This window comes from Heterodontus francisci, chromosome 15, assembly GCF_036365525.1.
Source record: "Heterodontus francisci isolate sHetFra1 chromosome 15, sHetFra1.hap1, whole genome shotgun sequence".
Taxonomy (NCBI): Eukaryota; Metazoa; Chordata; class Chondrichthyes; order Heterodontiformes; family Heterodontidae; genus Heterodontus; species Heterodontus francisci.
Window position 1 is genome coordinate 80,567,361 of NC_090385.1, and position 18,096 is coordinate 80,585,456.

Here is an 18,096-nt window from a genome sequence, read left to right on the forward strand (position 1 = left end):
TTTGTTGGTAATGGCACTTCAAGTGCATATCTGAGTTCTTTTTGCATGTTATGAGGGTTTCTACCTCCACCAGCTTTTCAGCCAGGGAGTTCAAGATCCCCGCCACCATCTGGGGAAAAGATTTCTCCCCGAATTCCCTTTAAACCTCCTACCTGTATCCTAAATCTATGCTCCTTTGGGTTATGGACCCCCAACCAAGGGAAATAGAGCCTTCATATCCATTCTATCTAGACCCGTCATAATTTTATATACTTCAAATAGGTCTCCACTCAGCCTCCTCTGTTCCAAAGAAAACAACTCCAGCCTATCCAATCTTTCCTCGTAACTAAAATTCTCGTAAATCTCCTCTGTACCCTCTCTAGTGCAATCACATCTTTCCTATAGTGCAATGACCAGATCTACATGCAGCACTCCAGCTGTGGCCTAACTAGTGTTTTATACAGTTCCAGCATGACCTCCCAGCTCTATATTCTCTGACTTGACTAATAAAGGCAACTATCCTGTATGCCTTCTTGACGACCTTATCTACCTGTCTGATCCATCTGGGATTTGTGGACATGCACTCCAAGGTCCCGCTGTTCCTCTACACTTCTCAGTATCCCACCATTTATTGTGCATTCCCTTGCCTTGTTAGTCTTCCCCAAATGCATTATTTCACATTTCTCCGGACTGAACTCCACTGGCTACCGTTACGTTCATCTTAATATCCATTGATATCTTTCTGCTGTCTACAGCTTTCTTCTGATCAACCACATAGCTAATTTTTTGTATTGTCTGCAAATTCTTAATCATACCCCCTATATTCAAGTCCAAATAATTGATACATATCCATAAATGATGCAAGCATCAGATCATTATGAAGATATTACATAGAAGAGATCCCAAAACAGAAGATTCACTCTAATGGATTACAAAATATGAGCCAGTGAGATTTTCTCTACATGAAAGAGGTTATTCTCCCGAAGAAATAATTACAGAAAATAACAAAGCTGAACAAGAAACATACTTTACAGGGTGGCTGTATGTTCTTGGCGAAAAGAAAAAAACTTGTATTTACATTTACATCATGTCCCCAGAATTTTCAAAAATACCTTACAACTAATGGAACAAAGAGTATGGTCTTAAAGGGTAAATCTATCTACAATGTATATTTAAGTTTTTAGAGATAGCTGTTTCTATCTTAAGCATGTCAGCCTAAATATTTCTTGACTGTTCTCATTCTAATAGTTGGTTGCTACTCTGGTAATAAGTTTGAATTCAAGACCACTCTGTTGTCAGTTGTATTATTTTCTCATCACTTTTGTCCAAAGAAACAGTCAAGTTAATGGTCATGTAGCCAGACATGAACAATCAGCAAATAAATCAGTGACAAAAAGATTCCAGAGTTTTAAAAATAGCAATAACTTAAAAAAATGATAAAAAGCGTAGACAGATCAGTCTAATTGTATAAGCTAACATATATAATCATAAAACTGTCTCGACACTCCTGTACAGAATTAAATAAGAATCAGAAAGATAGCTGAAATATTAGACAGATCAGACACTGCATCGAGTACACTGCATCTTGACAGGGTTCTGAAGTCAGCACTGCAGAAATACCCAGTAAGTTCAGGGAACGTAAGACTAACATATACCCCAGAGCCGACGGTACACACTCCTAAGTTGCCAGAAGAGACCAAGAAAATATCTGAGACACTGCTTTCTGTCACAATATGGAATTGTATTTTTAAAAAGGTTAACAAAATTGACCAGGTAACTACATGCCTATAAACTTAGCATTAATAGGAGGTAAAATAACGGTGTATGTGGAACAGTACCTGTAAAGCAATAATTTACTCACAGCAGGTATGGAAATTGAAAGGGAGGATTCTGCTTAAAGGATATTAAACACTCCACACGTTATGGTTTATTTAGACTTTCAAAAAAAACTTTCATGAACGACTTCTGATTAAGGGGAATGGAGGGGAGTCATGAACGGAGTCTGACAAGGATCAGTCCTTTGACCTTCACTGTTTCTAATCTGCACAAATTGTCTAACTATCAAAATATACTTGCATTAGACAGAGTAAAAACAATAAGACTGATCCCAATTTTAAAGGGAGTAAGCATGAGGAAAGATTAGAGAAATTAAGCTCTATGGTTTGGAAAGAAGGCCATTCTTCAACATGCATGTATAAGTAAATGGATTATTATTACCAAGAAAACAGGACCAGAGCGCATAAGTGGAAAGTAAATTTAGAATAGACAAAAAGGAAAAAGTTATTTCCCAAAACGTAAATGTTTGGAATGATCTACCCAAAAAGGTAATAAAGAAAAGCATACTGGGGTTACTTATAATATAATCAGATGCTTGATGGGGAAGTTCATGTACTGGAGGCAAGAGACTCGATGGGTGTAATAATCTCATGGATTTCATCATCTCTAAAATTTCTGCCCCAGTCCCTTCTCCAGAATATCCTTACACTTCTCCTCGCCTTGAGTCCATGAGACCCACCACTTGCTTCCTCAGCACCATGCCGGCCAGGCTCCTAATCATTCAACTACCTCTGCGACACAGACATCGCCAATAAATCTCATCAGATCTTGGAATTCTTCTTCACCTTCCAAACAGTTAGAATTCCCCTCTTTAAAACGACCACTCTCGACTCTACCATCCTGTTAAACTACTGCTCATTTCCCACACTCCTCTTCCTTTTTAAGGTCCTCAGAATCACCTGTCCCTGCTCAAATCTCTTCACAGTACTGACACCAGACTGCTCAAAGTCACCAATATTCTACGTGACTATGAGCACGGCATGTTAGTCCTTCTTGACTACTCTGCGAACTTCAAAACAGTCAGCCCTTCTATCCACTCTATTTGTTCAATGTGCTAACCACCATCCACCCAATAAAGAAAACTTCAGCTCACCCACAATTCTAATGTCAGTCTCTTACCCAGTACTGTGTTCTACTTACTTACTACCACAGTTCCTGTCAACTTCCACTAGCTCCTATTTCCCTAATGCAGTGATCAAATACTGAGAGTGCACCCAAACAGGAAGTGTTAAAGATACATGGCAAGCCAGTCGTATCTGCACAGGGAAAAGATAAGTGAATGTTTCAGGTGTAACCCTTCATCAAAATTCAGATACATATTTATAAGCAAGGGTTTTAAAGTTATGGATGCTCTCACCTTGCAATCGAACAACAATAGGAATTTTCATGTGCAGATCTGAAACAGCAGTAATGATTCCTTGAGCAATTATATCGCAACGCATAATGCCACCAAAAATGTTCACCAGAATTGCCTGAACCTGCAAGCAAAACAAATAATTAGGTAATCATCATCGACCAGTGTTATTGAAAAAAAAAATCATAGGTAATAAAAACTTCTGATTTATGACTTTAAATAATAAGTCTGTCCACAATATAATCTTAAGAAAACAAAAAATATAGCAGAGGCACCTTCTCCATTAATCAAAGGCATAAATATATCAAGATATGTAAAATTGTACACTACAATTTTGTGATTGCGTGATTTAAGTTTTATAGAGTAATGATGCCAGTACAAAGTTTAAATAGTAGCAATCTGAAGTTAGTTCTTGTTCGGCAATTTGATGGACAATTAAATCTTCCGGCTTATTTGTTTTATATGCTGCACTGTATGATGTGATAATTGAATTACCCTCAAATTCTTTTAAGAAAACAATGGATTAAAACCATTAAACAATCTGAAGAAAAGTACAGCAAAATGATAAAGCAACATTTAATATGATGGCATCTTAAAATGAAAAGTGCTATGATTGCCATTCCTCTGGCAACCTGCTCACAAAGAAATTCTCAAATATCATTAAACCTACGCCAGCAAATAATTTGCAGTTCCCCAAATAACTGAACAATTAGGTCACGGAGACGTAAGGTTTTGTTTCATCCCCCCCTCAAAAGAAAACATCAGAACTCTGTGCCTGTCAGCTGAGGATGTCAGAACTGGACAATTAAACGCAAATTTCAATTTAAGCCACCCAAGGTTCCAACACGGCGCACAGCCAGATCAGATATAGCGAAGCCAGACACAGAGTAGAATTTTTACTCTATCATTAAGAAGACTTTTTATAAGAGTAAATAAGAAGAAACTGTTTTCTCTGGCAGGAGGGTCAGTAACCAGAGGGCACAGATTTAAGATAATTGGCAAAAGAACCAAAGACGAGATGAGACATTCTTGTTATTTTTCGCAGCGAGTTAGCGTGATCACAAATGCACTGCCTGAAAATGTTGTGGCAGCAAATTCAATAGTAACTTTCAAAAGGGAATTTGATATAGACTTCAAAAAAAGGAAAAAAACATCGTACAGAACTGGGGAAAGCACAGGACTAATTGGATAGCTCTTTCAAAGAGCCACACTGATAAGATGGGCCAAATGACCTCCTTCTGTGCTGTACGATTTTATGATTCGAATGTGCCTTAATTCCGAGCTCAGAACAGCAACCTCGACTGAACCAGTCGGAAATTTCCAACCTGAAGGCAGTATCTCTATGTGAGATTAATGCCAATGTTGTGTCCAATTATGGTGTGGGCTTGTACTCTATGAACGCTAATGATGTGTAAAAAGCCTCTCCTCTTGATTTTCACTCTTGGGCATTTGTAAGCATAGGGCCAAACAGGAGAGTAAAACCGACATGGGTGAAAAGTCACAATAGAAAATGGTATAAAAAATTCTGAAATGCACAAGGAATGAAGAAAAGGAGTGCTATAAAAGTACTAGACGACAACCAAGAAACGAATGAGATACAGAGTTACCATGATTGTGAAATCATTATTCACTACAGCAAATTCTATGCCAATAAAAAAACTCCAAGGCAATGGTAAACAATGCTGGAAAGCTTCACTCAAATACTTATCAGTAGTAAGTCAAGGTGGATCTTTGACAATCAAAAAAACAATGATTAGAAATACGACCAGTTATTTTTCCTTCATCTTGGGCGGCACAGTGGCGCGCAGTGGTTAGCACCGCAGCCTCACAGCTCCAGCGACCCGGGTTCAATTCTGGGTACTGCCTGTGCGGAGTTTGCAAGTTCTCCCTGTGTCTGCGTGGGTTTTCGCCAGGTGCTCCGGTTTCCTCCCACAGCCAAAGACTTGCAGGTTGATAGGTAAATTGGCCATTGTAAATTGCCCCTAGTATAGGTAGGTGGTAGGGGAATATAAGAAAGGTGGGGATATGGGATTAGTGTAGGATTAGTATAAATGGGTGGTTGATGGTCAGCACAGACTCGGTGGGCCGAAGGGCCTGTTTCAGTGCTGTATCTCTAAATAAAAAAATAAAAAATAAAAAATCTTTAGCCTCCAGGACATTCTTCTCTTTTAAAGAACTTCCGATCCTCTGAGCTAGTCGGCCATCTCCGTTTCAGCTCATCTATTTCTGAAACGCTTATTCATGTTGTTACCTCTGACTTGACTATTCCAATGCACATCTAGCTGGCCTCCCACATTCTATCCTCCGTAAACCCGAGGTCATCTAAAACTCTGCTGTCTATACTTGCACCAAGTCCTGTTTGCCCATCACCCCTGCACTCGCTGGCACATTAACTCCCAGTTAAATAACTTCAATTTTTAAATTCTCATCATTGTTTTCGAATCCCTTTGTGGTCTGATCCCTCTCAATCTCTGTAATCTCCTTCAACCCTCCGATATATTTGTGTTGCTACAATTCTGGCCTCGAGTATCCAGAACTTTAATTGCTCCACCATTAGTGGCCGGGCCTTCAGCTGCTAAGACCTCAAGGGAATTGTCTCACTAAACCAATGTTTCCTCTAAGGTGCATGTGTGTGTGGCCGCACAGCAATTTTAAATGTCTGCACATTCAAATAAACAGCTGATCGCTACAGTAAGCGTGAGCGGGGGCTGAGATGAACATCAAATCCCAACGGCAAAAGCCCGAGAGTCTGCTTAGAGAGAACAACTTATATTTATATATCACCTTTAAAGTAATAAAGCGTCCCAAGGCGCACCCCAGGAGCATTACAAAACTAAGTATGACACTAAGCTACAAAAGGAGATATTGGGCTGGGTTTTAAAGGCTCTCCGACGCCAGGAATGGTGGCGGGGGGCGGAGGGGGGGAATGAAGATAGCAACGAATGAGGCCCGCCACCGACCCCGATGCCAGCAGGCCTCATCCCAATCTCAGCGGCGGCAGCGAGGCCTCATGCCGGCCGCCTCGCCACTCGGTAACAGAACCCGCATTACAATATGCAAATGGACACTTAGCTTTAATGAATCTGCAGGCCACTGCGATTCTGCAAAAAAGTTGTGATCTTCATTCCGGCAGCTGGCAATGCCGCACCTTCGAATCCCTGTTTGGGGAAACGACGCACAACATCTGTGGGGAGGTGGAAGGTGATTTTCTCTATGTGGGAGTGGGGGAGTGGGGTTAAAAAGCTTCGGAGTGGTTGGGGAATGATGGGAAGGGGTTGAGGCTTACAGTTCATAAACTTGGGGGGGGGGGGGGGGGGGTGGTCACGGTGTCAAGGTAAGCATTTTGGGGGTGAGCAGGCAATGAATTTAATGTAAGGCTATTGGGGGGGAATGAGAGGAGATGGAAAAATGTTTTCACTTACTTTTATTAATTTAAAATGCAATGTTCCTTTAAAATTTTAAATGCTCGTTTATGGCTCTTAGCCCTTTAAAAATGGTACTGGACGCGTTGCCGGCGACGGCTCGCCCACCCCTTCCACTTCATCAGGGGGGTCCACTGTCCCGGCCATGCTAATAAGCTGCCGTGTTTAGAATCATGGCGGCTCCATGACGTGGGCCCCGTGTGTGCAGGCCGCAGATTTTTCCGCCCGCCACCTATTTCAGCATCGGGCTTTTAAAATGAAGCCCATTAGCTCAGGTAGGTTTTAAGGCATGCTTTAAAGGAGGAAAGCAAGGTGGAGAGACAGAGAGGTGTAGGGAGGGTATTCCAAAAATTGGGGCCTAGGCAACTGAAGTCGTGGCCACTAATGGTGGAGAGATTTAAATAAGGGATGCACAAGAAGCCAGAATTAGAGGAGTGCAAATATCTTGGATCGTTGTGAGGCTGGAGAGATAGGGAGGGGTGAGACCATGGAGGGATTTGAAAACAAGGATGAGATTTTTAAAATCAAGACGTTATTTGACTGGGAGCCAATGTAGGTCAGTGAGCACAGGGGTGATAGAGAAAAGGGACTTGGTGCGAGTTAGGACATGGGTAGCAGAGTTTTGGATGACCTCAAGTTCACAGGACAAAGTGCAGCTGTGATTGGAGGAGCAGTGCGACGGGAAAGGGGGAACCTGTGACTGGAGGCGTAGCGAGCTTGAGTATGTGGGTAAGTGGGGGGCATGGGGGGTTTGGGTGCCCAGAAGTGAGTAGCGCGCGACGAGAAGAGCACCAGACAAGGCCTCAGAGCCCAGGAGAGGCTGAACTTCAAAAGGTGAGACTGCCCCACATTCATCCATTGGTCAAGAGTTGCAGTCGGGGGAAGAGACTCAGGAAAATTCTCCGGTAGCCTGTTGGCCTCTGAGGAGAGGGGAGGGCTGAGCTGGAAAGTGGTGGGACCCATGAAGGGTATGTATGGTTGCCAGTCCTGGATTAAAGCGAGACTTGGAAGTGCATCCATTCAGTAGCTCTCAAGCTTTTGGTCATTTGCTCTAATATCTCCTTTTGGGGCTCGGTGTGAAATTTTACTATATAATGCTCCTATGAAACATCTTGAGTACATTTTATTACCTTAAAGGTACTTTATAAATACAAGTTGCTGTTGCTGTTGTCACATCTCCTCCTTCTCCCACCCAACTTCCAATCAATACTAATGAGGTACTTTATCGCTCTTGAAGAAGCTGCACGGCTAATTCACAGGCTTTGGTGAATGACAAGTATGTTTTCTTAGCAACTAACTTTAAAAGAAATAAAACTTTCTAACTCTGGCAGTGCTACATAAAATCAAAATGAATCAATGTGCTTTCACCATATGTTTGCCTTGATCAACATAGCAATGGACCACACAGTGCCAATTTCAAAAATAAACACAGGCTCTGATGAGAAAGCAAGCTTTATTTTATGAAAATCTAATGGGCACTTTTAAATTATTTACTGCTTTAAGGAGATCAAGACAGGTCAAAAATCCAATTACGTGCATTCCGTATTTCCATCCAATTAGACCCAGGAGTGAAGCTCTGAGCAGATCAAGCAGCAGATACCACCTTAAAAAATTCATGGCTGCATTTTATGAGGTCATTGTATGGTTTTCTTGCTCTGTCCTTAAAAACAGAATATATTGACTGCAGGAGGTTGTTGATACAGTTAAGCATAAGCTGGGGGTGGTGGGGACGAGGGTCAGCTTAATTTGGTAGCATCCCTCAGGTTTAGCTGAGGTAGAGAGAGCTGAAGGATCTTGCCTGTGCAGAAGTATCTCATGACCCAACTGAATGGAAGAGAAGGTTTCAACTCGATCAACTGCTACCTTCTGGGGGGAACAAACTGAGAGAGAAATCAGGGATATCTAAGTTGAGTGTATTTCCAAGGAAGAGCATGAGACTGTCTCATGCTTCCAGAGTTCCAAGCAGCGTCTGCAGGCACAGCTTTCTAAACAGACCTATATTCAGATGAACAGGAAATTAAGTATCAAGTTTAGCGAGATCAAATTTCAGAACTAAAATACTACTTATTGAACGGCTTATTTCCCAACCACCAATGCTGTTTCATCAGACCCAAAGTCGCAAAAAACTTAAATAAATCCTTCAGCAAAGTCAAAAGAGCATATATTTTGGGCACAAAGTGAGTGAGCATACAAGATACTTAACAAAAAAATCAGAGACATATTTTCCCAAATAAATTGGAATTTATCTTAAAATGCCACATTCCTGCTATAGTACATCATTAATTAACCTACAAATGAATCCAGCATGCAAAAGATATTGATTGAGCTACAATTTAAGAGAAGAAAATTTAAGAATAGTTCAGGTAAAGGTGCAAGTAAGAACTTGCATTTATATAGTGCCTCGTCAGATCCTCAGGACCGCCCAAAATGTCAGGGAGAGATTTTACTGAGCAATCTTCTTGTGCTTAATTGTTTTACTTGTGCATAAACATCTTTTTGGAGAGATTAAATAGTTTGGGTAGAGCTTCTGATTATACAAATTGTAGGTGGTCCATTGGAAAGATTAGGCTTAATGGGAAAAATGATCTTTTTTCCCACGTTACCCTTAATTCTGATACAATTATGGTGTTCGTCTTAGATTAGGGTTTAAGTACATTGCACAAGGAGATTTACTCCATATCTAATTAGTGCCAAACTAGATGCTGACAATGCACACAAAAGTGGAAAATGTTTCATTTTTTGATCAACATCTTCACATCAATAAGCGTAAAAATTCACAAAAAAAAACTGGGATTAAAGTTTAATAGGACATGGTGAAGCCGTTGTATGACAATGACCTTTATGGTGCTTCTGTGGCCTGATTTTGAACAGCCTGTCAGTGGTTATCAGAATAAGGGTAGAATTATCATCAAATTCAGCACTGAAACTTTGAAAACAAAATCCCTTCAATTAGAACAAAACCAGGATCATCTATCCAGAGTTTATACCTTCTTCAACTTTCCTTTCTGTAATCAATAGCTTTACGTGTATTAACTGCACAATATACACCGATACTGCAGTAAAAGTCTTCACACCTAAATGATCTAATTCAGTGACAGTGAACTATGATTTCAGTCCATGAAAATTTCATGCACCTTTTCCATCAATGGAAGATTAAAGATCTTTCTCACATCATTTCACATGATGAGCACAATGGTTAGGTGGTATCTGCTTTTCAGTCAATAAAGTCCTTTGATAGACCTAATATCATTGTGTTAAATCATATCAAATAAAACCAGTCCAAGATTGAAGAAAGCGAGTTTTAAAGATCTCTAAAGGACACAAAAGCCATACCTGGCATTATACGTATAGCCACCGCCATCATTTGGACACCTCAATTTACTGCATTGATACGCATTGTCTGCTTACAGGTTTGAGTGTAAAATTGAGCAGATTAGTGAAAGAACTCATTACCACCTTACAGAGAAGGTAAGATGTAAAGAGGAAGACACACAAAAAGACAAATATAGCGTGTAGAAATGCATATGACTCAGATATATCCACAGTTGTCAACAATATTCTCTGTGACTGTGACCATGATACATTATCAATCCTTGTCCTCTTTACATCCTTTAACACTATCCTCCTTCAATACCTTTCCTCCACTCTCCAACTCAGTGGGAGTGCCCTCACTTTGTTCTCCTCTTAGAGATCCAAGTGGAGAGAGCGCATCTCCAGCAATGGCTTCTCTTCTCACCAGCATACTTCTGCTCAAAACACCACCATCCTCCCCCCCTCAAAGGGTTCCATCTTTAGTCCCCTCCTCTTTCTCATCTATATGCTCTCATTATTTACAGATATAAGGTCAGTTTCTGTATGATGCCAGGCCACCCAATTCTACCTCTCTAGCACCTGGCTCAACCTTTCCATAGAATCATCGATTGATACAGCTATGGAGGAGGCCATTTGGCCCATCATGCCTTTAGTAGAGCTATCCAACTCATGCCAATGCCCCAATCTTTCTCCATAGCCCTGCAATTTTTTCCCTTCAAGTATTTATCCAATTCTCTTTTGCAACTTACTATTCAATCTACTTCCACTACTCTTTCAGACTGTGCATTCCAGATCACAACAACGAGCTGTGTAAAAAAATTGCTTCCACATCTAATTCTTTTGCCAACAGCTTAAATCTTTGTTCTCTGGTTACCAACCCTCCTGCCAGTGGAGACAGTTTCTCCTTATTTACTCTATCAAAACCACTCATGATTTTCAACATCTCTGTCAAATTTCCTTCTAACCTTCTCTGCTCTAAGGAGAACAACCCCAGCTTCTCCAGTCTTTCCACATAATTGAAGTCCTTCATCCCCGGTAACAATCTAGTAAATCTCTTCAGCTTAGTTCTCACTGTGCTTCTATGTCTTATTGAAACTGTTTGCTCTATTTGATGATGTGGATCGGATGGTTTGGAAAGGACTTTTTTTTTGTTCACAACACCGTGGTCTCATTGGTAGATAAATCCTAAATTAGAATATCTCACTTTGTTTGATTCATCAACTTGATACATATGCAAGTTATTGGGAGCACTCATTTAAACTTTGCATACATCCCGTGAGGCTCTACGTATACTAGGTATATGCTCACATGATCCATGAAGAGGAAAAGCTTGGACAAGCTACAGTAGACCAATTAAAAGTCTAGTCACTGTAATGTGACTTCTGTTATAATGATATTGCCGGCTTGTGGCAAATTTTCCACATAATAAAAAGTGAAACATTCAGATTCAAACTAAAATGTCTTACATTTTTGGTTATCTCAGAAAACTGCTGGTGGAAAAATCCTATTATCATAGAATGCATTGTTACCCCAGATTTTTGCTGGACAGTGCAGATTGTACTAGAATTTCAAGTGCATCATTGAAAATAAATGAAATTATGGTCAGTGGGTACCTGAAAGGGTTAGCTCTGCACAAAGCACATGGGGCTAGGTGTAATGTCACACAGAACCTGGTTAATCTGATCAGATACTGTTAAGTTTTATTTTGTAAATCTTTTGTATTAGCTTTTACACAAAATGCACAGGACACAGACTTACACTTTTCCCAACATCCATCTTGGTACGATCAAGGCAAGCAGCTTCATTTTAAATTTAGAATTAAATAATACATAGTAGGAGCCTAAAAATAAAGTACTTAAGATTTTATTTGGATATTTGAAATTGGAACTGATTAATACCACTTAGTAGGACCTGCCCACCAGTCATAAACTGTAATAGTTAGAAACAAGGCATTTTATATTGCTTACCAGTTGGTTGGAGATTTTGAAGTAAATGTGACTCACTGTGAGACATTTGCAAATGAAAAACAAAGTTTTATTATGTACACTTGTCAACCTAGATAACAAGCAGACCAACAACTTCAAAAAAGAAATGGTAACTCGAAGACAGGTCTGAAGATATGGTGTGTGGAAACAAGTAGTTCTGAAAGTTCAGTTTAATGCGGGCTAGCATAATTTGAGCAGCACATATGCCCACTGTTTTATTACATGTGCCAGGGAGAGAAAATGGACTTGGATGAAAATATGGGGGGGGGGGGGGGGGGGGGGTGGGGGCGGGGGTGCAGGGGTTGCAGCAGTGGAAGATTCAGAAATTTCTGAAGGGGAAATCAGAATACTGAAGGCACACTTACTTTCTAAGAGAGGTGGAACCATTCTCCCCCCACACCCCACCCTCAGAAAATGTTGACTTCTTTTAGACACATTTTGGCACCTACTCGGATTCTGCTTTGCAAACCAAAAATAATTTGGCCTAGAATGCTTAATGATATTATTAATGTGAAAGTAAAACAGTTGCAAAGACTTGAATATAACATACATGGTGCATGACCCTCCATTATTAATTTAGCCCTAAATACCGAAGTAAAAACAGAAAGTGCTGGAAATACTCAGCAGGTCTGGCAGCATCTGTGGAGAGAGAAGCAGAGTTAACGTTTCAGGTGTGTGACCTTCCATCAGATTCTGATGAAACATTAACTCTGCTTCTCTCTCCACAGATGCAGCCTGACCTGCTGAGTATTTCCAGCACTTTGTTTTTATTTCAGATTTCTAGCATCTGCAGTACTTTATTTTTATTTTACCTAAATACAGGAGGTTGATTTACACAAAGCATATCTATAGTGAAAGCAAGATTAAGATGCCCAATGTTCCTCTTTCAACCAACACCATCAAAAACATTAACTGTCTTTCACTAACACTTTTTGAGGTATTTTGCTACATGCATAAGATTATAATAAAAGTCTAATACGGGCACTCCCATCAGCATTAGGTTTTCTGTTTCAAACTACAGTATAGCCTCTGAATTATGAATTTGACTCAAGTCCAGTATTGATTGCTCATTGCTAGTTTCCCTGAGAAGATGGTGGTGGGCCTTCTTGAACCGCTACAGTCCACCTGGAGATGGTGCCCCCACCAGTGCTGTTCGGTAGGGAGTTCCAAGATTTTGACAATAAAGGATTCAAACAAGCATTCAGAGACAGGAGGCGATCTGGAAAAAAATGTTAATTCTCGTGGGTGAAGGACTAACCAGTGCTTTCTTCAGATGATTTATTTTTGGGTGTAACCATCTTGCACAGAAAGAAATATAGAAAAGGGAACAAAAAAGCTGCAAAGAGTTGATAGCAGGATGTTGACTCAAGTATATAATAGCAAAGATTACAATCTGGGCGTATGCTGTATCCTGATTTCCAATGCTGTCAGGGCTCTCCTATGTGAGGTCCTTGGGTAAATATAAAGCAACCTTTGAGAAATCCAGGATCCCAATTACTTGTTTTGTCATTCCTACAATGTAATCACTTCTTATTTAATGTCAGGAGTTAGGGATACCTTGCTCTGTAATTTAAAATCTTGTGTACAGCATGAAACACACATTAAATATTTAATTCATTTTTTCCATGCTGGACCTCAGATTACAGCCAGTGACAATTAGAGAGTTCTACTGTTATTATGTCTGGCACATTTCATTATATCTGGCAGAATCCTTTGTTCTCTACTACGGAATGAAATAAAGTCGAGAGTCTGTGCAGCCCAACTTTATTTACTTGTGAAATCCTCATAGTCAAAATAAATTAAGTCATGCTGCAAAACTCTTGACTTCATTTAATTCCTTCAGTGGTGTTGCTGTTTGTGAAGCACAGAAGACTTCACCGTTCTCTCTCCCACCAAGAGTCTTGCTAAATCCAAACTTGCTCCCTGGTGTTTCTAGGTCCAGACCCCTGCCTACAGTAATATCAGGTCCCATATCCCATAACTAGGGCTCCAAAGTCCACCTCTAAATTGCTGCCAGATTCAGACACCTGTGCTCCAGTGCTCCCAGATCCTCTTACCTGAGTGCTGTAAGATTTTACATCCCCCTCAAGTACTAATACTGACAACCCCCAAAGAGCTGTCCGACTAGAAACTGTCTGCTCCACTTCTCATTCCTCACTCCAAGCCTTCCACTCCCTCTCAGTTCCCCTGGTGTTTTCACCAAATTCATCCCACACCAATCCCAGGCTGTACCCCTCCCAAAGCTCAGCCTACCTAGTGTGGTGCACAAGCACTGCCTCAGTCCAATCACTGTACTCCACTCCTTTGACCTGATGGGTGTTGGTTGCCATCTTGCCTCAAAGAGAGGATGTTAAAAACCTGAGTACATCAGTGAAGGAACGTGCATGAAAGGCAGACATTGTAAGACAGACAACAGATGAGGGAAGACGACTTTTGAAAAGACTAATAAAGAGTTTGACACAAACATTGAAGTGCAGACACCATAAAGAAAACAGTGTGAAAATTCCATACAAGAGATAAAAAAAGGTGAAACAAAAGACAGGGATAAGGGCACAAAGAATTTCAGAGTGCCAAACCAGAAAACAGTGCCATAGGATTTTTAGTGTCACGTTGAACTACCGTAGACAGAAGACATTTTGATTTAATGTTCCCTGTGAGGGAACGTATCTTTATAAATGGAGTGTCAGCCATAGGAGATCAATGTTTAATAATAGAATCGTAGAAAGTTTACAGCATAGAAAGAGGCCACTTGGCCCATTGCGTCTGTGCCAGAAATTCTACAATAATGTAGATATTGAGCAGATCTCTGATGGAACTGCAAGTTGGTGGTTATGCTGTTGCAAGATCTCTCTGAAAATTAGGTATAGGAGTCAGTCAGGTATGATCAAAGCACTACATTTATTCAACCACAAAGATGGTTTCATCAGGGCCAGCTGATCCCTATTAGCTACAATATCAAATCAGCAAAGTCACAGATAACATGAAAAACTAAATTTATCTGTTCTGTCTTACATAAACTGAAGTACACAATTCAGGTTACAGAACCCTTTTTCAACCAACAGGTTTTTCTAAACATACTTCATGAAAGAAAAAAAATCAATTTATTTAACATCTTTCAGGCATTTCGAAACGTGCTTGACAGCCAATGAAGTACTTTTCAAGTGGGCAAACAAGAGCTAACAATGTAAACACAGCAAGGTCCCGCATCTGGTTTTTGGTGGTGGCAGTTTAGGCAGGAATGCTGGTCAGGGCACTGGGTAAATTAGCCTGCTCTTCTTCAAATTGTGTCACTGGATCTTTTAAATCCACTTGAACAGGTGGAAGGCATGTTAGTTTACCATCTCATATGAAAGACGGCACCTGTGGTTATGCAGCAATTCCTCAGTACTGCAATGAAGTGTCAGACTAAATTATGTACTCATGTCCATAGTGGTGCTTGAATCTGAGCTAAGCTGACACTAATCGATCTGACACTTATAAACATCAACATTTTGCCTCAATTACGTCTATGCTTCCATTATTATTACAGGTGCAAAATACAATGTTTAGAGTGAAAATAATGTAAATTATAATTGGCTTCAAAAACAGTCCTCACCTATATATAAAATGCTGGTTAGGCCACAGATGGATTACTGTGTACAGTTCTGGGCACCAGAAGAAGGTGATTGCAATGGAGAGGGTGCAGAGGAGATTCACCAGGATGTTGCCTGGGCTGGAGCATTTCAGTTATGAAGAGAGACTGGATAGGCTGGGGTTGTTTTCCTTTGAGCGGAGAAGGCTGAGGGGGGACCTGATTGAGGTATACAAACTTATGAGGGGCATTGATAGGATAGATAAGAAGAAACTTTTTCCCTTAGCGGAGAGGTCAATAACTAGGGGGCATAGATTTAAGGCAAGGGGCAAGAAGTTTACAGGGCAGTTGAGGAGGAATTTTTTCACCCAGAGGGTGGTTGGAATCTGGAACACACTGCCTGAAGGGGTGGTAGAGGCAGGAACACTCATGACATTCAAGAAGTATTTAGATGAGCACTTGAAATGCCATAGCATACAAGGCTACGGGCCAAGTGCGGGAAAATGGGATTAGTTAGGACAGGTGCTTGATAATCGGCGCAGGCACGTTGGGCTGAAGAGACTGTTTCTGTGCTGTAAAACTCTATGACTCTATGTTATAAGCACGTTCCAAGTGTCCATGTTGTACGTGTTTATCGTAAGGAGCAAGAAATACAGAAATGCAATGACTACATAGATTTTTTAACAGTACTTAGTGCTTACTAAAAGCATTCTGTTTAAATACTCCATGGGACCTACATCCAAGTTCAAGAGCCATCTATAAAAAGTTCACAATAATTAGTTTAAAAAAGTGGATGAAGAAACTGCCATCTCCAAAATGGACTTTACATGCTGATTTTTCTTTCTCCAATTCCTTTTTTGCAGTTCATCATTAGTCATCAAGAGGTGTTTTCACCACTGGTTCCCAACTTACAGGTCTTGTGCACCCAGCGGTAACCCTAAAGTAAACAATTACACTCCTAATGCGAGAAAAAAAAAACAAGCTGGATCTTAGTTACACCAGCAAGTCTACACTGGGGTCACTGCTAGGTGCATGAGACTCGTATGTCAAGAATCAGTGGTAAAAGTATCACCTGTGGACAAAGTAATAACCTTTGTACAATATCCAAGACTTTCCACCTCTTCGCAACATTTTCAAATATACTTACAGCTTATTAAATGCGCTTGCATGTATATATCAATGCTTGACCTTCACCTGCTGTTCTTCCCTACCTGCCCATTGCTGTTTTGTTCAATGCTGCAAAGGGGTTCTCCTGCCTGCTTATAGCACTTCTACATAGGGGGTTGCACCTAATTTTTTGTTTTGTTCATTCATGGGATGTGAGCATCACTGACAAGATCAGCATTTATTGCACACCCCTAATGCCCTTGAGCAGCAGCGATATAGTCCCAACTCAGGATGATATGTGACTTAGATTCAGAGAGTCTTTTATAGAATAGGAGACGGCCATTTGGCCCATTGAGTCTATGTCGGTTCTCCATGAAGCAATCCAGTCAGTCCACTCCCCCACTCGATCCTTCTAGCCCTGCTCGGTTATTTCCTTCAAGTACCCATCCAGTTCCCTTTTGAAATCACTGTTTGGCAGTGCTTCCATCACCCTCATGGGCAGATTGTTCCAGGTCATCAACATTCGCTGTGTTAAAAAGTTCTTTCTCATACTCCCCCTGCATCTCCTGCCCAAAACCTTCAATTTGTGTCTCCTAGTCCTTGTACCAACAGCTAATGGAGCCAGTATTTCCTTGTCTAACTTATCGAAGCCTGTCATAATCTCATATGCCTCTATCAAATCCCCCCCCACCCCCATTTCCTTTGCTCCAGGGAGAACAACCCCAGCTTTTCCAACCTATCCTTGTAACTAAAATCGCCCATTCCTGGCACCATTCTGGTAGATCTCCTCTGCAAGCTCTCAAGGACCCTCACATCTTTCCTAAAGTGTGACCAGAACTGGACAGAATACTCCAGTTGGAGCTGAACCAAAGCATTATAAAAGTTCAGCATAACTTTCCAAATTTTGTACTCAATCCCTCTATTTACGAAGCCCAAGATCCATGTGCTTTGCTAACCATTCTGTCAATATGACTGGCCACTTTCAAAGATCGATGCACATGCACCCCAGGTCTCTCTCTGTTCCTGCACACTTTTTCAAACTGCACTATTAAGTCTATATTGCCTCATCCTATCCCTTCTGCCAAAATGCATCACCTCACACTTGTCTGTATTATATTTCATCTGCCACTTGTCTGCCCATTCAGATAGCCTATCTGTGTACTGTTGCAAGGGGGTCGTATCATCTTCACTGATTGCCACTCCTCCAAGTTTGGTATCATTGGCAAATTTTGAAATTCTACTTTGTATTCCAATATCCAAGTGATTTATATATAACCAAAAAAAGCAGTGTCCCGGCACTGACCCTTGGGGAACACCACTGCCTGCCATCCTCCAGTCTGAAAAGCAATTTTAACCACAACTCGCTGTTTTCTGTCCTTGAGCCAATTTTTTTTTATCCAATTGGGCACTGAGCCTCCTATCCCATGAGCCCCAATCTTGTTAACCAGCCTTTTATGTGGTACTTTATCAAACGCGTTCTTAAAATCCATATAGACAACAGCCACCACTTTCCCTTCATCAACCTTCTCT

At 40.8% G+C, this 18,096-nt stretch overlaps 1 protein-coding gene across 4 annotated transcripts in view; it reads right to left on the reverse strand.

Moving 5' to 3' along the window:
- LOC137377741 (succinate--CoA ligase [ADP-forming] subunit beta, mitochondrial-like) overlaps positions 1-18,096 on the reverse strand; it is a 140,190-nt gene that overhangs the window by 18,539 nt on the left and 103,555 nt on the right. For all 4 annotated transcript variants that reach the window (XR_010976477.1, XR_010976476.1, XM_068047732.1 and 1 more), the window contains exon 9: positions 3,173-3,293. Coding sequence is in view for 2 of the 4 variants with exons in the window: in XM_068047732.1 (XP_067903833.1) it covers positions 3,173-3,293 (121 nt within the window). In the remaining 2 variants the exon portion in view is untranslated. The remainder of the gene's footprint in view (positions 1-3,172; positions 3,294-18,096) is intronic.